The sequence below is a fragment of the Nothoprocta perdicaria genome, unplaced genomic scaffold (assembly GCF_003342845.1).
Source record: "Nothoprocta perdicaria isolate Ctin4 unplaced genomic scaffold, notPer1 scaffold_12, whole genome shotgun sequence".
NCBI classification, from domain to species: Eukaryota; Metazoa; Chordata; class Aves; order Tinamiformes; family Tinamidae; genus Nothoprocta; species Nothoprocta perdicaria.
This window is the reverse complement of record NW_020454316.1, coordinates 3,914,861-3,936,896: the sequence shown is the minus strand read 5'-3', so window position 1 is coordinate 3,936,896 and position 22,036 is coordinate 3,914,861. Positions and strand designations below refer to the sequence as shown.

Here is a 22,036-nt window from a genome sequence, read left to right as displayed (position 1 = left end):
TCAATAATAGCTTGAGATTTGTTAGTTCTAAAGGATCAACCAAATTTGGACTAGAAAGCTCACAGTTTTTGTCAGTTCTTACCATGCTTCCTTCCCTGGTGACCTTTCAAATCAATATAATTGCACTTGGTTTACTAGCATATTCTCCCACAACAGCCACATCTCACAGTCACTGACTCCCGGCCTGACCTGGGTATTGCTACCTAGTACGATTGACCATCACGTGCCCATGTAAAAGCCCTTGACCAGTGATGACAAATTGTTATCATGCTATATGCCAAGAACACTTAGTGCATAAGTTCACAGCTATACATTGGATTTGTGAGAGAGGATTTCGCTCAGTGACTGCCCTCCCTCCAACCTCGTGGCTCCCGTTCCAGAGGCAGTGACAACACAGCAGATGAGTGATAATGAAGGTCTCAACCTTCACTGATCTAACATAGATGTTAGTTTCCATTCACAACCAAGTTTTCTTTGTGATCCAATTTATGGGCATTTTCTCAAAATACCTTTTCCTTAAATATACCCAATCACGGCCTAGGAATGATTTCAAATATTCTCTCCTTTACTGTAGCTTGTCATGATTGGACAATTTCTTCAAAACGTGCCCTTACTACTGAAGTTCTAGTATGAAGATGTCTGGTATCTTAAATTTCTATTGGTTCATTTCAAAACTTGTCCTAAATCAGAAGATTGCTCAGAATCCCTTTTCCTGCATTTTTCAGTTCATTCTACCGCACCATTTGTATCAATTTCATTTATGAAATCAAAATTGAAATGAATTTACCTGGTCATACCTGGCTTAAAACGACAACTGTTCAGGCACCGATTCATTAAAAGCTCCATCATCCCTGACTGAAGGCTCAAAATCCATCACGGGTGACGGAGGACTGGAAACCACATTAACTGCTTTAGTGGTCCTATTTTCATGTGTTACTATGTCCCTCGACAATCCTCAGTCATCGTAACACTACTATCCTGAAGCTCTGTCTCATTAAAAATAACTTGCATGCAGGAAATGCCCCTCTCTGAAATGCTTTATATGAGCCAAGCTCTGTTAGAATCTTAAAACCAATTTACAGAAAGTAAACACTAGGTTAAATAAGTGATTTGGAGCAAATGATTTAGTCTCCATACTTAAGGCCTCATGCACATGGGTTATTTCACCAAGCCACAGTGGAAGCTGAAAGAGGTTTAACACAATTCTGCGAGCTGTTCAGCAGATTGGGCTATAAGAAAACTCAAATTAAAGCCCTGATCGCATCCTACAGAACTGTGGACAGCCATTTGATCACACTTAAAGAGTCCATGTTCAGGACTTGGAAAAAAGACAGGGAAAAAAGGGCAGAACAGTTTCTTCTTTGGCCTTCCACCCAATAAACCCGTACCTACCACCATTACTGATGCACTGTACTAATTACTGTACCCTGACCAGATTGAAATTAGGTGGATCAACATCTTAAATATACAGAATTCAAAAATGGAGTTAAATGGGAAAGAGTTCATCATTAAACCACCATTTTTTTCAGCTTAAGATTTCACTGAGTTTTCCAAAGCAGGATCAAGTGAGTATCAAGGAAAGCAAGTCAAATCAAGAGGTTTTGGGGGTGGGGTGGAGAGCAGACCTTCTAAGGACAAACACTAGCAGTTTGTTCAGGAGTAAAGCCAAACGAAGCACAAGTTTGCCACAGTCTGCACGGCAGGAATCTGCCGCGTATACAGAGGAGACATTTGAAAGGTGTCAATAAATTACTTCAGAGCAACATGTTTTCCACCTTCTCAAACAGAAAATCTGGCATGGTGTTTCCAAGAAGTTTTCCCCTCACCTAAATACTGAGTAAATAATGGGGCAAATTACGTTCACTTCAGAGAGCTTAAGTATAGGTGCAAACTAACGAGAAGACAGAGATCATGCTGCCTTCTACCTCTGTAACACATAAATGCTCTCCAGTTTTCACAGCTTCAAAAACAGGAGACAGGGTAGTTAAAGCTTCATCTTCTCCTTTGAGAAGGTAACTTCACAGCTCTGTTTCCTCCGCTAATGTTCAATTACCATCTGGTCAGTCTGCGGCAGAACGGAACCTCTAGAGATTTGCTGGAGCAATTCCATGTTCAGATGTGCCCTTAAGGCATCTAATTACGAAAGCCTCCATTTCATCGCTGTGAAGCCACAAGATGAAGTCGTACAACTAGAACTTCAGATAAACTCAGAAAACATAAGCCAGTTACTATGTTTTTCCTTCTCTTGCTCACTCCTCTATGTTCAGTAACTGTGAAACAAAGTCTTGACTTTGGACAATATTCACACACACACTGATGAACTCAAAGTGTGGAGCACAAACATTTTAAAATTTCCTCAAGATACAGACTACTATTTACCATCTGGAAAGACTTATGGAAGAGAGGATGCAGAGGAACTGCATGGATGAAACAGCATTAGGGCAATAAGACATGCACAGGATCCCACGATGCTCTGGCAAGCACCAGTTTAAGGAGATTTTGTCTTTTCCACCTGCCATCTCAGCTGCTTGTTGCTTCACTGATGTCACAGTATGTCCTCACCTCCGCTGTTCTGACTGCCTCAGATCAGCTTCCTAACTTGCAGCAAAGCTTCCACAAACAGTTGTGCCAAGGCAACCAAGTGCAAAGCAGCATTCCTAAACCAACACTTCCACTAAATATCATAGAACTAGAGCCCAAAGTTAAGCAAAACCTATGCATGGCACAATGCTCAATGTCTTCAAGAAGAATGTTACCTGCCTTGGCTTTTCCATTTTCTGCCAGGCCCTATCAAAAAAAGGAACCTAGGCTCATTAGATGCAACTGGTCAGCACTGACAATGAATAATCTTCAAACACCTGCTGTCATTTAAATAGAGAAATAAATCCAGGAGATGTGTCCGTGAGAATTCCTCACGCAAACAGACTAATTTGGTGTCTAATTCAGGTTTTGCTCGCTAGCTCATCTGTGGTTTTTGCTTCCTCTTGATCCTACATAACTTAAAACAATGCAGCATATCCTGCAGAGCCGGAAAGAGTTAATTACCCATGATCCCATTAAAAACATTAAACATTTCTTTGGAAAGACTGTGCTTTTGGAGGTTAAAGCCCCAGCCCCTAACCTTCCCCCTCTCCCATGTGTCCTCATGCACTATCATGGCTTTAACCTGCACATATACTCACTACACTAAACACGTCACTCCTGCTTTAGTGCACAATTTGCATTTCATTTCGGTGGGAAGTGTTTATTAGGCTCCCTGGTTATATAAAGAGTGTACCTTGAAACCTCCTTTACTTGCTTACACTTCTGGAATACACCCTCATTACCAGGAATCCCGCTAAGGAGCCTAGCTGCCAATTTCAAAGTCCCTTGAATTGTTGAGATCCATTTGAAGCTTTCTGAACGTGGAAACTAAAGGGCATAATCAAAAGCCAAAGTCTGCTTGCTGGATTGGATTTGTCTCTGCCCAGAACTTTCCTGCACACTAGAAAGGGATAAAGAGATTACTCCAGTGGTTTTTAGCTGTAGCTGGGTACTGGCTTAGAGAGCCTGAACTGAAAGTTTCCTTCCTTGTTTCTCACAGCATGTGCCAGCATTTCTTGATGGGAATGCAAAGATTAATTACAGCTGTACTTGCTCTGAACAAATCCTTATATTCAATACAGTCCTGCAAGACTTAGAGTAGCGCTAATTAGAACTTAGAACAACAATCCTGCAAAGACAGATATACTGAGCATTTTTTCTAATTATTTTATGCATAATAAAATTAAGGCTTCTTTGCAGAATCAGGGTGGCATTTATTTGCAAGAGCTAGGAGCCCTAGCACATGCATACAGAAAGGGGCAAGGGTGAGGAAAGCATTTATTCTGCAAGTCTTTCACAACACCAAGATACCTCTCTAGTAAGAGTTAAAAATACGGTTGCTCTTAATAAAATGCACATGAGTAAGAAGAAATTTTATGACTAGAAAAATGGCAATCATCAGGCAAGATGCAAATGCTGGTAATGCATTTTCAACATGGGAGCTGTATCCATGAAGTTGTTTCTCTCATCCACCTTAACCACACCAAAAATACAGTCGAGAGGTTTTGGCATCTGAGGGCCAAAAGCAAAAACTCCTAAGACAGGCTTATACAGTGCCATAAAAATACAAGGCTTTTTATCTACCTCCAAGAACCTTAAGTTTAAAAGTAGGACCACACAAAGTTTAAATTTCAACCCATTGGAAACCATAGACATCGGGGCATTAATGCAGTGCATGAATACACTGTACATTTCATAGCCTTAGAAGTGATTCTGCCTCAGGCTTCAGATCAAAAAAAAAAATAAAAGAACGAAAGAAAAATAGGATGTAGATGAGAGAGAATTTGCTATACAGAAAACTAGAAGAGTCAGTAGCACAGGACATTTTCTATGTGTTTTATTCAAAGCCTTTCTGGGTTCCCATATAGTAGGCCTACCAACTTCTTTTTAACCACTTCTATTTACTATGTATGAACTGTTTGTTACTTTCCAACTTACTCTCCTTGGACCACGGAGAGCACAATTCTAATAATACTTTAAGTCATAATCAAAGATCAGGTGCAATCCCCCTGCAGGAGTTCATTTATTTTTCTGAGTGCTTCGTACACTATGCTTTAACATGGGTCCAGACTTCTTGCATGCACGTAATAAATTGCTACTCTTCAACATTTTTCCCTTTGTACTATTTTGAAGCAGTTGTAAGTTATGAAAAACAGTCCCGAAGTTCTTATTATTTCTCTCCAACAGCAGAAATGATTTAGACCACTTGTGCAGTGGTGGACCACTGCACAAGCAGATTTTCCTAGAATTTAAAATGATTTTCAGTGAAAAATTGTTTACTACCTTGATGTCCTAAATGGTTTTGAATCCAGCCAGCCTACTTCAAAATGCAAGCTCTTCTTTCCTGCTGTTCAATGGCACTTATGGCCAAACACTTATATGAAACACTCCTTGGTTTAGGTGGTAGGTGATGCCAAAGATACTTCTCAGGTATGATGAAGGCTGCCTCAACTCTGGATTTTGTTACAGTTTAGCCCTGCATTTGAATATCATGGTCTGCCACAGCACACCAGAGCCAAGGAGCAAGAATTCAGCTCAAGAGGTCTGGTGGCGGCAGGCCTGGTTATGCCATCTCATTTAAACTTTTAAAATATTGCAAATGTAACAGGCGCCAGAGCATTGAACTTGCACCATTTGTCAGTTTGCATCTACAGAATTAGCCAGTATTAGCCAGAGTTTTGTGTAAAGATTCTCAGCTGAGCTTTACTTGATGTTACATCTGATTTTTAATAAAACATGAACTGTAAGTTACTAACACTCACTTTTAATAAAAACAGTGCTTTTGTTTGAGTGCTCTAACTAGAGACTTTGATCTGCAAAAGTCTTCCTGTTTGGTCTTAGAGACAGGATTAAGGGCCAAGGACTGCAAATGGTAATCCCTCCTACAACAGAACAGCCCCTATGCTTTGCAGTATTACACTTACACAAGCAATTAGCTATTTCTGCTGTATAAAGATGAGTTGAACTATATAACCTGGTGATAAATTTCCAAGGTCTCAAAGATTAGAGGACAGAATAGAACTACCTATTTAAACCTGGATCTTGGGCACTTAATTGCTATGCTACAGGCTTAAAATGTAGCTATTTAACCAAAGAGAAACATTTCTGTAATTACACCTGTAAATCCACACACAATATTATTCAAGCAGCACAGATGCAGCCTTCAAGTTAATGATACTTTAAGTTAGGACACCTTATGTTAGACTAACCCACTGTTCCACAATTCTAAGATAACTAAACCAGATTAAAACAGGATCACAAATTCTTAAAAAGAAAAAAAAAAAGAAAGGAAAAGAAAGAAGCAGCAAATTTTAGGGAAAGTTTATGCCATGTTGTCTTATAGCACTATCATTTCCTAACTGCAACCACTAAATTCAAGACTGGCCTATTTACTTACCTCAGTTTCACAGCTACCTTTAAAAAAACATTTCCATTAATTTTCAGCATTTTATGTTATGATATAACATCAAGGCTGGACAACCACAAGCAAGATTTTGGTTTGCAGCTACACTACCAAAGCAGTGACGTTCTCCTGCAATTTTCTGTGTTACACTCACGCATTCCATGCAGAGCTAGAAAAAAAACCTACAGAACTTCCTCAGCAGTAATTCAGTTTCACAGGAGTTATGCAAACTAGAAATATCCAAGCAAGGTTCAAAGCAATTTGGCAAAGAGTTGCTGCCTAGACCTAATTACGTGCATTAAACGGTAACAAGATTTCCCATGCTGGCACTAGGAACAGCGTGGCTATTTCCTTTGTACGTCTCACTAGCACTGGTCAGGCCCCAGTGGATTTCACTGATGAAATATGCAAGCTTCACAGCTCGGAAAAAAAGTCATCCTTACGGAATAAGCAACATTCAGAGTCTCTTGTGTAAGCTCATATTCAAACAGTGATTTAGAAGAGTTTATTTTTGTTTTATGGACAATCGTAGAAGCTGAGCTTGATTTGTCGTGTGGCACTTCCTGACTAGTCCTTAGCAAGTGCATTAGTTGATGCTAGAGGCAAATTCTCCTGCATTTTGGTGTTGCAGTATGCATTTTGTGGCGGAAGAGGGCAAAATGTAGACCAGCTTCCAGGGCTATATTTATATTTATTTTAAAAAAAGGGTCAGTTGGAAATTTTTACTTAATGCTTCAAGCAATCTCTATTTAAAGCAAACTGCAGAATTCTGATAAAATAGTGCCCACTACTGTAGATTTCATTTAACATGCCAGTTAACAAGTCATTTACTTCTCCTGTCAAGTTTCGCTACCCAAACTTCAGTCTACTCAGTTTGGTAGTGTTTTGCTACCCAAACTTCAAACTTACCTGGTTGGAAGGTAAGTTTACAGAGGTACTTAAAGGCTGCCACATGTAAATACACCCTCCCATACGCAGCAGCACTTACAAAGCCTAAGCCCAGCTCATCTTACATTACTGGCAATTCTTGGGCAGCAGCTTGTAAGCTCTGCAGCAAGAGCTAGTGGGAGCGAAGGATGCCTTGCTTCATATTGCCCAAAATATGGAGCTAGCAGCCTGGGCAGCTTTGAAATCATCAGCACTTCATCCCTGTATGAGGAAGATGAAACAAGAAAGCTGCATCGGGAAAGGAGCAGGCTCTTCACCGTGCGAGATTCCCAACATGCTGCATCTGTTCTGTCAGCCAGACTTCAGCTAGATTTATATCAAGTCTCTGTTTGGAAAATAAACCCACAGTCAAGTCATAAGGGAGTCTGACTCCTGTCCTATTACAAATGCCTCAAAAAGAGAATGGTGAATCGATCAAAAAGAAAGGGACTTTAAAGCGTTTTCCAGAGTCTTCCAACATTCAAGGCTGCGCAGGCTCTTACTTTGTGAAGTATTACTGGAAGTGTTCCACACAATTCCCTGTTCAGAGATCTAAAAATAGCTACAGACACAGTAGTAAGTTCTTTGTCTATATTTGCAAACCTCTTCCCTCTCAGGAATCTCTGCTTCACGTGAATTCGTGGATCTATTAAACTAGTAGAAACTACTTTATCAACAGTAACAGTAGCCAGATTAAATTTAAACTGGTAAAGTCATTAACTTTATTTTGCATATTAAGAATAAGTGCATTAAAACATAGATTTGTAGCCTTCTTGGATGGCCATGCTCTCTTCGGTAGGATTAGCAGTGGGCATCTGCAAATCCAAACCAGAAACTTGCCTGGCTACATATGAAGAAGGTGCCATAAGGGTCTTCACTGCAAATGGGTTTAGGAGATTTAATTAAGTTGCCTTATCAGTCATTCAGGGATGAGAAGATGATTGGTCATAAAGGAGAAGTTAAAGAACTCCTGAAATACCTGGTTACAAACTCAAAAGACTTTGTATTTTGAAGGGGAGCAGCAAGAATAAATCAAAGATATTGTCTTGACTAGGAGAAGGTGGGAATAATGATTGACAAAGCCAGATAATTCTCTTGAAACCAGCTCACTGCTACCTTAAGTTCTGTTAAGAGTGTCAGCCCACAGTAAATAACGGTTCTGACTAAGCTGGAATTATCCTTTTCTTGCTTGAAAAGAAGCCTACTTGGCCTATCTTTCTCAATGACTACGGAATACACACCAAGTTGCAAGTAGTCAAAAAGCAACTGACCTCAGTTCAGTTGTTTTTATGTTTGTCTGGACACATTAAAATGAATGTGAATGCTTCTTAATGGTCATGGCATAGAACTGGTGACTTGATGCATGAAATTGTCTGATGAAAAAAAAAAAGGAAAAAAAACATTTCTGCTTATCTAATGAAGACAGCAGTTGTTGCTCCTTCTCCTTTCAGAGAAAACTAGTTCTGTAACATCTCGTGTTTGCTTTGTGATTTACCACCCGACTCCAAAGCACTTCCAGTGCATAAATTGGCATAAACCTGCTGCTGTCTCCTGTCACTGCTAGAGAACCACGATGCTCTGTGACACTGCCCAGTGCCCCTGATGCAGCTTTTCTGGCGGCATGGAAATGCAAACCACAACTCTTCCCTTGCCAAAATTGCTAAAGATGCAGGTTGTCCCTTACCTTTCCCCCCTGCTTCCTCACACATACCACTGAATGCAGCAACTATCCAGTGTAGCTCATGGGAGTCAGGTGTAGATATTGGAAGAAACGGTGTAGACACTGGAAGAACCAAAACAGCCCTGACCAAAGTAATTCCTCAGTCTCATATTATTCTTGAGTGCAAAAAAGTTTGCAGGCTATTGCAGTATATGCCCCCAAACTCCCAAATACACCTGGACACCTGCTAATAGACTCCACTGAAGAAGCTTCCCTTCTTGCAGTTAGGGCATAAGCAGCTCTCCCGAAATACCAATTTCCTTTAAAAGGGGAAGTCACTCCAAAGGAAATTTGTCTCCATCTGCTGGCGAGGCAGAATGACATCCAGTTGCCCAAAACATCCAAGGCAACCGGGGAAAGAGCATCTGCCAGAGAGCTTTGGCAGCATGCAATAAACATATTCCTTTCTGCCATACGGCTAGAAAATGGGAGAAAATAATGAGGGCAAGGGAGAGGAAGGAATATCGCATACTGATTACAAAGGCATTCCTATCCCAGACGTTAAAAACGAGGACAGAGACTTGACAATGTAGCCAAGCGCACAAAGAGGCTTTTGTCCCCGCACTACTTGGCTTGCGCACAAGCAGCGGAGGAGCTTGGGCTGGCGGGGACAGGCTGGGGAGGGGATGTTGGGAAAAGCCACGGGAATCGCTCAGGCTGCTCCAAGACAGACAGCAAAGCAAAAAACCAAACAACCCCCCCGCCATCCTGCAGATCCACCCACTCATTTCTGAAGGACTCAAAGCCCCAGACGGGGATTTGCAGCCAGCCCTTGTAGGCCCTGAATATGAAGCAGAAAATGCTGCGCTGCCGCAGGCGGCTTCTGCAGCGCCAGCAAAAAAGCTTCCCCACTGTGGGAGGCTACGGCCCGAGCCCTCTGCTCTCCACAGCTTCCCTGGTGCTACGTCAGGCATTACATTTACCATCACAGACCATAGCAAGACACCTGCGTTCTGCAATTTAACTCAACCAACACTGCACACTTGCCTTATTTATTTTTATCAAGAAACACAATTTCCTGAAGAAATACAGACAGCTCCAAAGCAGATCATAAGGTGCCTCAGAAGTCACGGCTGTGCTGACTAGAGAGCTATTACTGGAGCCAAAATAATAGCAATAATTAAATGTGTTAATGTGACTGTAAAGCCATGATGAAGAAAATCTGAAGTCAGAGCAAGATCTTGACTTCAAAACTATCCAGCAGCTTTCAGAAAAATCATACCAGTGTAAAGTTTCAAGATAACGATTTTAAGACAAGTATAGAGATAATAAATTGTTTGATCCAAGTATATTCCATATAATTGCTTACTTAAAATAAGAGAAAGTGCTGATACACAGCAGTTATTTAGCCTCAAGTAAATCAGCAAAGAATTATTTCTCCAAGTTTAACATAGCCGCCTTCTATTAATTTACACCAGTCTGCATGGAGGCAACATTTAAACTAAATAGTAAACTGGAGGTATGGGTGGATACACATTATATGCAATTATAAATAAAGCATCTCTGTGGATTTTCCATAAAGAGTTATGAAGTTAAAAATATTTTTAAGAATCCAAAGTGTTTCTAGTCACCTAGACATCATCTAGCTTGGAGAATCAGGGGTTTGCTAGTCTAGAAGTGAAGCATGGAAACTTGCTCAAGTTATTGAGATGAAAAATCTGTTTCGCCATCAAGCCAAAACTAGCATCTGCATCCATGAAATCAGCCTATTAAATTTATGAAACGTTTATGCAATAAAGTGCTTTTTATTCACAATTGAGTTATTTTCATCATCTCCTGGTGACACAGCCTGCCTGGAAATAACAAAACCCAGGAAGCTGTAGCTGCTATGAGGCAAGCAACAGGACTGAGTTAAAAACAGGGGTTTTTTGGTCAACAGCTCAGTGATGCAGCGCACTACATGTTGAGAGCTCAGGGACTTGTAGCCCTTTTAATGTAACATTAAACAGATAATGAATGCCAGGGAAAAAGCAGCACACTAGAACACCCCACCATGGTGCTGAAGGAGATAGCACAGCATACGATCACTTGCGAGCCTGGAAGCCTGGCTTTTGTGGGGTTTGGGTGTGCTTTTCTATTATATTTTGGTATTTCCTGTTTAAATCATGCACTCCAAGCCAGAAAGGCAGAGGTAGGCTTACTGGACTTGGAATGCTATTTATTCAAACTGGACATTTTTTTTCCAGTTTGATGCAATTTTATTGCTAAGTGGTATGGGGAAGAACCTCCCACACGATCCTAATCTGAATTGCTCCTTAAAAAAGCAAAACTCTCTCAAACATTGTGTTCCCCAGAAAAATAAAGTTCTTAACAGGCTGCCAATAGAGTTACTACTGCTCATTGTACTAGATTCTTAGTAGTCATCTCATGTTAAATTGAGGTTCCACATGGCAGGGAACCCAATTTTTTGTTCTGCACTGAACAGTACTTTGAATGGCAGAGTCCTGCTCTGCGACTATAAATGCTTAAAAGAAATTATTTGTTAGATTTACTAAGTTGAATCACATAGGTAAACTGAAATGGAAGAATCAGAATTAACCCATACTGCCTTCAAAGAACCAGTAAATGTGATAATTTAGTTGCACTCACAGGTACCTTGTTCCACAGAACAGGGAAGAAAGAAGAAAAATAGGCAGTCAACTGGTTGCTAATCAGAGGTAACAGCTCCTCAGACATTACTACACATTGTGAAAGACTACACTACACTCAGGGTTTAAAAAAAACCCACCAACCCAACCAACCCAAATAAGTTTTTTTTTCCAGTCATTTTTTAAAAAGTTATTCTAAATCTAAGAATTTAAGACATTTAAGCAGCAGCACAATTTTACTTTCAGGGTAGAGAGCTGCAGAAAAAATGTAGTACAATACTGACAACTGCAAAGATTAAATAAAGCCTTCACAGATGACAAATCCTACCACCAGGAAACAGAGATACACAGAAGTGTTTATTTTAATCTTATTTGTAGCTATTCCATCAATTCTAATTATTCTATTTAAATCTAAAAAACATGAAAGAAAGAATGCTGTCATTTCTGCTGCAAGCTTTTTGACATGAAATGTTTGAATTATGCTACTGAATTTTTCAACTAATTGAATGACATGCAATTAGTTTTAAGACACTTTACCGAGATCACGAGACAGAATGTAAAGAATATTCTTGCACTTCTGAACATAAAAGCACAATGTGTTTCCAGAAGAAAACAGGCAAGGTTATTCTGTTCTCCTTTCAAAGCTGCTAGACAAGTCTAAGTGCCATTATTAAGTATGAGTGCCTGTTTAGCAGAGAAGCAACCTAGTGTCAACTCAGGGAAAACAAAAAAATCAAAGGAACACTCCTATAGAGCATAGGTATATGATGGTGCTGCATTACCCTCTCTATTATGTTTAACTAGCTGCTCTTCTTGAATCTTTAATTGGAAGCGTACAGAAACTGGTATTAGACTGATGATTTTGATCTTTACTGCAAAATGGTCAGACTTCCACCCACACAAAGTATCAGTCCCCTATTCCAAGTCTTACAAGTACAGAAACTAATCCCAAACTACTGAATCAAAAATCCTTCCCTGACTGTTGTAGAGATGCATGTTAGGCAAGTGACACAATTCTGGACCCTCTAACATGCTTCTAAGCAATGTCATCATCTTTTCTTCCCCCCAACAAAACAGATGCTGATCTAAAATTCAAAATAATACAAGATACAAAAGATAAAGTGCTTGGCGAATATTTTTATTCTTATGTAATGACTATATTTTGGAGACTTCACAACTTATATTGTGTTCAGTTTATCCTCGAGTTTTGGTTACCTTGCAAAGTTCCATATTAAAAAAAATATCTCCTTGTTTAAAGAAAGGAAAAAGAGATGATCACAAACAGCTGTCAGAAACCTATTCCTTACCAGAAAGAGTTATTTCGACCATTAGAGCATAAAAATCTAAGAGCAAGAAAGAAAGGAAGATAGCACAATTTTCCTCTAACCTCGCTGTCATCTTTCAGTTGCTTATCCAGATTTCACTTCTAGACATCAGGATGAAAAGAAACAGGTCAATAGCAACAGCCTGAACGGGTGCAGCGCTCCTTTCAAAAGATCTGCACGCAGGAGCAGCTTGCCAGGATCAATACAGTGCAAGCTGGCAGGGCTGGAAAATTGCAAATTAAGTGCACCTTCATCAGTGACCTACTATGAACAGACCTACTGAGTTGCTAAAATATGTTTAGTTCAACCAATTCCTGTCTTTTTTTGGTTCCTCTTGTTCTTCCGGTTTATCCAGTCGTGCACTTTTCCACTCCCTCTTACTGCCATGTAGTTTTTCAAGTTTAGCTCCAATTACCACTTGCTTCTGCTGCCAAAGTGTTCAGATTTACAGCATTAACACAACTAAGCAGCACCACCTCTGCTCAAAAGATGGCTCAACGTTGTAAGCAGCAAGCTACCCTTCCGCTGAGAAGGTATTTATATGGAGGGTGACTTTTTGTTAAAGAACAGCTTAACACACCGTAAAGATGGACATACTCACCAGCTGATACTCGCTGCGACGGCTAAAGGCTTCCTTGATTCCCGAGTCCCTCCAGAGCGCGCTCAGGGCCGGGACATAGAGCTGGAAGGTGGCTGGCTCGATGGGCATTCCAGCTTTGTTCTCAAAAGCCATCAGAAACATTCCATGCTTCTCATTCTCCGTGTATTGCCAAGGGATCCCCAGCTTATCCCGTGCATCGACCAGAACCCTGCAGCCCTAGAATGAGTCAGATAAAGTCGGTGTTAAAAATATTAACCTGGGAAGGAACAGGGACTCGGAGGTGCTTGAGACTCGCTTTCGTGGCACTGTTCTGGTGAGACTGAACTCAGGAGAGGGTCATAAATATTGTTTATTGCAACACTTTCACCAAAAACAACACAGAAAGAACTTACTTGTGTAAGGAGTTCAGTCACCATATATTCCTAGTGGAAAAAAAATACTGGCAGCAAAACAAAGACTATCAGATAAAGGTAAACATCAAATACAAAAAAAAAGTTTGGAAAATACCACACAACCCTTGCCTAACAACTGTAGCTTTAATTTAACCCCATGCCTGAAACTGTGCAAGATATTTCTATATTGTTCTTTGCATTCGGATTTTAGGTGCCAATAATGAAACACTAGCCTTTGAAAGAAAGAGAAGACCAAGGACCATTAAAAAGGAAACACTTTTGAAAAACATGCAGCATATTGCAATGAAATAAGGTAATTCACTTGAGGGATCTGTCTGAGCAGCCAGAGTTTCAGAAATTTAATAACCTACAGCTCATGCAACTGTCAATTAGTTAAATCTTTAGGTACAAAAATTAGCAATACCAAAACAAGAAGATCCTAAAAGCATCTTGCTGCAAAGAATGATTTTGATACGATCTACTTGGACTCCATAAATCACAAGTTATGAAAACAAAGCTATTGAAGTTTTCAGGGTCGAACACTTGCTCTAAATAAGCATCTTCTGTTGAAGTACCTTGGGCTAAACGGTTACCTCCTGTGCTTAATAGTCTTGGATAGAAAATAGTTATTTCTCAGCAGTAAGCACCATCTTAATGGACCCATCTGTTAGCAGCTTACCAAGTTGTTAGGCGGTGCTGTCAAGCACCACCTAATTCACAAGTCAAATCTGCAGGCTACATTAGGCCGCTTTTCTCATTTGTTAATATTTCGGTTGAACAATTTATGCAAACAAGAAAACAAAAAACAGAACTGCAGTTCTTTTCCAAGGCCATTCATCTGAACCTGCACATCACAGGGCAAGTTTTGGGGGTGTATCTTAAGCCATCAAAACTGTGAGCACGATCAAGTGAAAGTTCTCTCAAAGTGTAAGTATTTTAGATTTGCCAATGATTATTACTTTATTTCTATAATGGCAGGTATATTTCCATGATAGCATGAAAAGACTGAAAGTGAACATTTACAAGTAGAAGTGAATTGATGGAGCAGAAGCCCCCCTCGTGTCCTGGTACAGACTCTGGCTCTTGATCAGGGTCAACAGATCTCCTTTATTTGATTGGTGTCCACAAATATAAACCTGAGGAAAAAATTAACTGACAAGGTTGTCCTTCTGAACTGCAGATGTCTGCACTGCATCTCCCGACTTCACTTGCATGGGTGGAATTCAAAGTCGGCGTCACCCCCCACCCTGCAGGGAACTTAAACATGAGATTTTTCCAAAACACTGCAGTACCAGAGTGAAGGAACACCGCTATTTCTGGACCATGAGCGGCGAGGCTGCTTCTCACTGCTGAGAAGGAGCATTTATTAAAAGAAAGGGCTAAATGAAGTGCTCTCCTGGGCAAGCTCCAGCCCACACACGCCAGCTCCGACCTCTCACTGGCTTCGCTTGGGCTCTAAGGCCATCTCCCTCCCTCCAGCATCTCCCTCTCATTTAACCTCTAGCTTTTCTGCCCTGCAGCCCAGTTAATTCTTCACCGTCTCAATGCCACTGCGCTCCCTTAAGAGCTTCTTGAATGATGCCAAGATCACATAATTCCCATTAAGATAAATCGCTGCTCGGACCTCCAATTCTGTGCTTTTCTCCATACAGTTGCTCTGCTTTTTACTGCTTCCACTGGGGATAGTCAGGATCTCTAGAGACTGTTGTTAAGGAAAGTTTCATCATCTGTTTGGGGAAAACCACAGAACAGGATTTCAATGAGGGTGTAGAGACAGCTCCAGTCCCAGAATAGTCACTTATCTATTGGCTACAGCTCCTTGGAAATGCAGGTTTGAACCTTCAAGCAAAAGGGGGAACTAAGCTCAGACTCCACAAATATCAACTAAGTGCTCTAAGATTTACCATGGGGAGTGCACAAGCATCAATGTCTACTTTGGATGCTGCAAAGAAAGAAACAGTTGCCATTAAACATTTTGGACGTGCCTCAAAAATAGGAAATGAGTTAGGAGTGTCCAAGGCTAAAACCAGCCCCCAATCAGAATATGTAGAAGAGACCAACTCTGAAATATATACAGGAGAGCCATGAGACAAAGCTTTGCACCAAACCAACATAACCAAGGGTTCTTCCTGCCTCGCTCTTGGCAGTAAAAAACATTTGTGACTAAGCAAGATCTCGAATAAAGTGAATCCAGACTTAGCATAGGACCATTGTGCAAAGATGGAGAAAAATGTCACAAGCAGATGTCAGCAGGAAGAAATGAAATAGAAATCACCAAATTTAGATGCAACATGTCACCACTCGCTCACTTCAGAGGCACTGCTAACGTTGCTTTTTGGCTGCCATGACGAGAATTTGATAATTCTTGCTCCATTTCGAGTAGGAATTAATGGGCAGTACAAGCTGCCAGGAGCTCCTTTTCTGGAAGCACATTCAAAACACTTTCCAGATTTCTCCCACAGGAAATAAATGGGAAAAAAAATAGTATGTTTCATCTTGCAAGACCAAACGCAGGTACTAGTATTTTTAAACTGGATATAAAATTCAGCAAGTCCACGTCTCCCAAGAATCATTTTCCTTGAATTCCCTATAAATGAAGCAAGTCTGTAGGGAAGTAAAGATAACATTTATGTATAGGAAAAGTCAAGATTATATTCTGAAATAGTGAGTACAGACACTTTCCACTTGCTTTTTACTGCTTCCCAGTACTTCCAGAAGTGAGGCAAGTCACAGCTCTAATTAGCATCAAAAATAAAGACAGTAGCTGAGGTTCTCAACCTGTTTGTTCTCACTGTTGAAAGGCTCTAGCACAGAACTGGGAAACGGGAGGTTTAACTAAAAGCCACAGCTCTCTGAAGCAAAAGATCCAGGCTTTTAAGAATCCTTCTTGGCATTCCCTTTGAATATGCCAAAAATACCCTGAATCAACTGACCTACAGTCTAAAAATAAGACTCGCCAAATGCACAGAATTTATTACAGCCTAGCATCCCAGGAAGATTAAGTTTATTAACACTAACACACACCCTTCTTTCTGTCCCTCCAAGAAGTCTCCTGAAGAGCCACGGCCTCTGCATTCGCTGCAATTGAGGGAGCAAGGGAACCTCGGATGGTCACCAGGAACCACCCCTGCTCTGGTGGGTTTGCTCTAAGGGCTTAGCAGATCACATCCTTTTAGGGAGACAAAAGCAGTTAAGGGATTTAGAGAGCGAAAATTAAGGACTATCATGAGAGACAGACAGACAGCTATTCTCTCTGTAGGCAAAATTGCTGACAAGTTTGAATGGTTTGTTGATGCCTAGAAGGCTGCATTTACAACATTAAATTTAGTTAAAATTCCCAGAATCCATTTATTGTAGAATACATAAGATAGCTTAATATATTTAATAATAAACTTAGACTCCAAATTTAAACTCTGACATCACAAATACATTTAACATGAAAAGCAAGTCCTACTGGACAGGCCACCCTCCCTCCCACGTTCTCCCAAGAAGGCTAACCCTAGACCACTTTCATTAGGCTTCACTTCACAGCAAACATAACCAACACTATTACATCTTTTTTTTTCCCCTCAATTTTCAACTACTAAAGAAACTACTGATTCACTTTCTCACTCAGAACACTTAGAACATGGGGGAAAAAGTGTAGGAAGAATTTTGGATATGAAATAAGTTTCTGACCAGTCCAACTCATCTATGGGCTTCCCGCTGCAGTCAGAGCAGTATATAGAATAAGCACAGTTGAAAACACTTAAACATTATAGATAACAATGGTGCCAGGCATCAGAAAATGGCAAAAGAGCAACATACTGGAAGAGAGCGTTAGCTGGAGAGGAAAACAGTGTTCTCCTGTTCTTTTCCTAGTAATTTCAACATAGCCATGTCACCAGGCAGGTCTCAGGCACGTAAGTAACCTAAATGAAAACAGAGTACAACTAGAAAAGGAGTGACAGGGTGACACACACGATTCAACTAATAAAGTATCTTCTAAACAAGCAGGCATTAAATATAGCAACAATAAACAATAGGGAGTCAGTGAAAAAAAAATCAGCAGCAATGTATCAGAGATGCACAGAATTATAAATTGCATAGAGCAGCTGTATAGAAGAAAGTATTCATTTTCCTCTTCCTACACAAATATTAGTAAAACCAGTTACTCAGCAAACTGTTTAAAATTTTTCTTCCCTACACACCTCACAGTGAGAAATATTTATAGACAATGTTGGCCAAAAGTACAATCAGACTCAAAAAGCAATCAAGACAAACTCATGGAAGAAAGGTCCAAAAAGTCATAAATCTCATTCCAGATACCAGCTCTGGCTGAAGGAGTTTCCAAAACTGAAGGCTGCCAATAACTGGCAGAAAGCACCACATGGCTCTGTGCTACTCCCTGCCTACGTTGGGGCAAAACCACCAGATCCCCGGCCTGATGCAGCAGAGCTGCTCCATACTGAGTAGGTACTGGATGCAGCTCTTATGGGCAAGTGCACAAGTTCTTATTTCTAGGACCCATTAAACTGTCTTTTGTCTCCTCTGCTTTTGAGGATGTTCTGGCTTTGGGGAAAAGTCAGATTTGTTTTGCATATTTTGGTAATATTGTTGGTGTCAATGATAACTTCTTTTAAATATCTTTATTTCAACAAAGCTCTTGGGAGCTATTGGAAAGGCGACCATCAGCTAATTTCACTTAAAGTCGGTAACGAGAGTAGATTCATGAAAAGATCTGTTTGACTGCAGTGTTTAAAAAACAGCTTGCTGACAGGACAATCTTATACCAGTAGTTACTATTACACAAAACACAGCATTCATATTTTATATCATTCACAGACTCAAACAGTTGAAAGTTTTGTTATCTGAAAGATAATTATTAAAATCATGTATCGTTGGCCAGATGGACAAACTCTAAAGAGAATAATCACAGCCAAGCAACAAACGGACAACAGAAACTATAAGTTTGGGGGACACGACCTCGTAAACAGGTAAGAGTTCTGGTTATTCTAGTAAAGTCTCGGGATAAGGTGCAGAACTACTTTTATCAAGTAGAACAGTCTCCTACATTTAACCTTTTCAAAATGATTCTAAGAAAAAACTACCTTGTATGCATTCAGAGGCAAGAGTAGACAGCATCTAAGAAGTGGTTTGCTTTTACCATTAAATACCTTGTTCCACCTCATACCAAAGCCCTAGTTGTCCAGTATCCCTCTCACTTAGGTATGACAGTAGTATAAGAGAAAGTGCTGAGCACAAATAGCCACCTCATTGCTTAGTACCGCGTCGGGGGCTCCAAATCAGGGCTAAGAGGCAATCCTGCCACTTCCTGTGGCTCTAAACCCACACTAACACTGCACTCAACAAGGAAATTGAAATGAATCTCCGACTGCGCATTATTCCTTCGCGCTGCTGACAATAAATCAGCAAAGTTTGGGAAGTCGTAATTCAGAGACCAACATAAATCAAGGGTGCTCCCACCTTGACGAGACAGTTCTAACGCATCTTTTGGGTGGTGGGACAGGACTCAGGCAGTCGGCTGTGTGAACTCACAGTTTCAACTGGACTCACATGTGTCTCTGCTCCAAAAGAAAGTTCGACAGCTCCGTGATCCCCAGTGCCAATATAAAAGGGGAAGCAGAATCTCACAGCCATAGATGGATGGGACTGGCCCCTTCAGCAGCAAGGCTTGCTGGCAAATAAACATGATAAAATGTAACCTATGTGTATTTTTAGAATAGGTCTCTTAACATTCTAAAACAAAAATAAAAACACAAGCTTTAAAGATGAAGTTATTAGTATTTGTAAATAAGGTAGCATGCCTCTTTTTTTCACGTTCCATCTGGAACCCTGAGAGATTACTGCTAATAAAATTAACAGGAAGAAAATCAGATTTTTACTGTCATAAAAGCATTTAGAATGTCTTCATTTTGATCCACCTCCCTTAAATGCCATAATCTAATAGCAACAAAGAACACCATGCCATTAAGGATGAGGTCTGCCAGTCCATCAGTTAAGCACCACCACAACGAGCATCTTTCCTGGGTCCAGCCTCTCCTGTAGGATGGCTCTGCCGTTTCTCCAAGCCTGTGAGTCAATTCAGTCAATAAATTGCCACCAAAAACCTAATCACTTAAGCAAAAACTAATTTCCACCACTCTTTTGGTTCACTCTAAGTTGAGACAGTCACAAGGGTAAGGAAGATTTGCACCAGTTGGCCAACAAGAAGGTTTAGCAGTTGTGCATGCGTTTTCACCTTTCACATATTGCAATACCACCTGGGTCAGAGTAGAATGAATAGCAAAGATGACTTCTCTTCCAGCCCAACATACAAAATAAAAAGGCAAACAAAGGAAAAGTCTAATTTACTTAGTCCACACAGGAGCACAAACTTGAAAAGAGACAGTTTGGCCACTGAATCTCTGAATTGGTAACAGCAGAGATGTCTGCTTGTCTGGGAACTCTGAACAGAGCCCTGTGGTTGACTAAATCCTGTAAGATGACAATATGTGCAGTAGAAGAAAAGTAATCTCACTGCAAACTTTACTTGCAGCAAGGCATAAAGTAGGGAGACAACCAAACTCAGGGGAGATGCCTGGTGGTGCCCTTAAAAACAGTTCTAAGTGAATGACCCAAGAACTACATTAGCAGGTTTTCCATTTCCCGGGATTACCAGGCTAATGTCTGGATCATAATTATTTTGTGCTCTCAACAATGCTGAGATTTGCCCCATATATTCACCAAGTTTTGAAAACAAGGCTGTATTGCCCTCCCAGCAGACTGCCCCGTGCCAGATAGAAGGGCTTGGAAAACATCTTACGTTCACGCAGAACAGAGGGGGCTCCAGGTCTAGGGCATAACCACTTCTTCATGCTCAAGATGAAGAAAAAGAAAAAGAAATAATAAAAAAAGTACATGAAGAAAACTCATTTGGAAACTCCACAGCATACTCTTCCTTCCTGTTGCTTCCCGTCTTTTTCTAATTTATACCAATCTTACTTGTTAAAATGTGTTATTTTGCCTTTGCTCCAGAGTTTTCTTGTAGGCATTTCTAGTCACACAATTAGAAGCTTTCCTTGCCAATACTGCTTCCAAGTTAATTATAAAAATATATATGTATATTCAACCAATTGAATATACAGCAACCTCCCAAATTTACTCACGCAAGTGACTAAAGTTTTGTCTGGAAAACATCAAAGTCTGTCTGCAGTCTCCAGGGACTAACTCATGTTCTACAAGACTAGTGACTACATCACAAGCACACTGTAAGCTCTATTTTTTGGGAAAAAAAAAATATATATATTTATCCCTCACTATTGACTACTACTCGTCCACCACAAAGACTGTTTGCTCTTCTAGCCCAATCAAGATACATCCTAACATGAAGGGATTCACAAAGTGAACAGAATTTAGACTTATGACAAACAAAACACACCAAAAGGAAATTATTAAATTTCATCGGTTATACAAAGCTGGAATAGAAACACCAACAAAATTGAAAAAGTTTTTTTTGTTTTGTTTTTAAATCATTTTGTGAACAATAGTTTTCATACTTAAAAAAAGCACACAGTGAAGATAGGCACTTTTAAATACTAGTTCTCATAAGGAGCCTTTGTACTTAAACATTTAATTTAACGGGAAAAAAAAGCTCCTAATTAGCTACAGTTCCTTGTCTTTCCTTTTAAAGGGAGCTGTCTCCGTGGAGGAGAGTGATACTGTCCTGTGACAAACAAAGCCATATTCCAGCACTGTAGCAACAGACAGACTCATTATTATCAGTTCCTAATGGGTTACTGAATTCATCTGTATGCAAACCCAAGAAAATGTGGAGCCAAGTCAATTTAAACAGTAACTAGAACACATATAATGGAAAGAAATATTCCCCCTACATTTTTAAGCTATTAGAAGACATGTGCTTGCATTATAAAAGATTTCCTAAGTAATGTGGTCACTTAAGCGCAGCGCACAACCCAGTACGCTGATGGCCTGATCCAACCACTGGGTTTGTCTGTTCTCCAGATCGAAGCCCACAGGTTGCAAATAAGTGCTTTCTTCTTCTTCCCCCCTCTCCAATTCCACAAGGTACAATCTATCTATGCTACAGTCAGAGGGAGTAAATGCAACGTAAGCGTTTACTTAACACAGAGTATACAGATAATTAGCAGCACCAAAATGACAGCGCTCCAGGTTTCGTATTGACTGCAGAAGTCCAAAAGTTCCTCTTAAAAAGGACTTTGGCACAGGCTAGTCATCTTGCCAGGCTTTATTGCTGCTCACACTAAAGGCAACAGCCATCCTGGAAATGCAGCTGTAAAATACAGCTTGTTCAAAAATCTGAGGGGTTTTTGTTTTGCCATTCAGAGTCCACAAATGAAGTAACATTTCCTGCGCAGTCCTTTCCTCTGTAATTCCAGGCTGCCGTCAGTCACCACGATTCAGGCCACAGATAACAAGGAAACACTCACAGTTGTACTCAGACCTTGAGTTGGACTTAGTAATTTCAACATGGACA

The 22,036-nt window shown here is 40.3% G+C and overlaps 1 protein-coding gene across 1 annotated transcript in view; it reads right to left on the bottom strand.

Annotated features, from left to right (window-relative positions):
- GNA12 (G protein subunit alpha 12) overlaps nucleotides 1-22,036 on the bottom strand; it is a 40,637-nt gene that overhangs the window by 14,757 nt on the left and 3,844 nt on the right. The window contains exon 2 of the mRNA XM_026054238.1: nucleotides 13,148-13,363. Coding sequence (XP_025910023.1) covers nucleotides 13,148-13,363 — 216 coding nt within the window. The remainder of the gene's footprint in view (nucleotides 1-13,147; nucleotides 13,364-22,036) is intronic.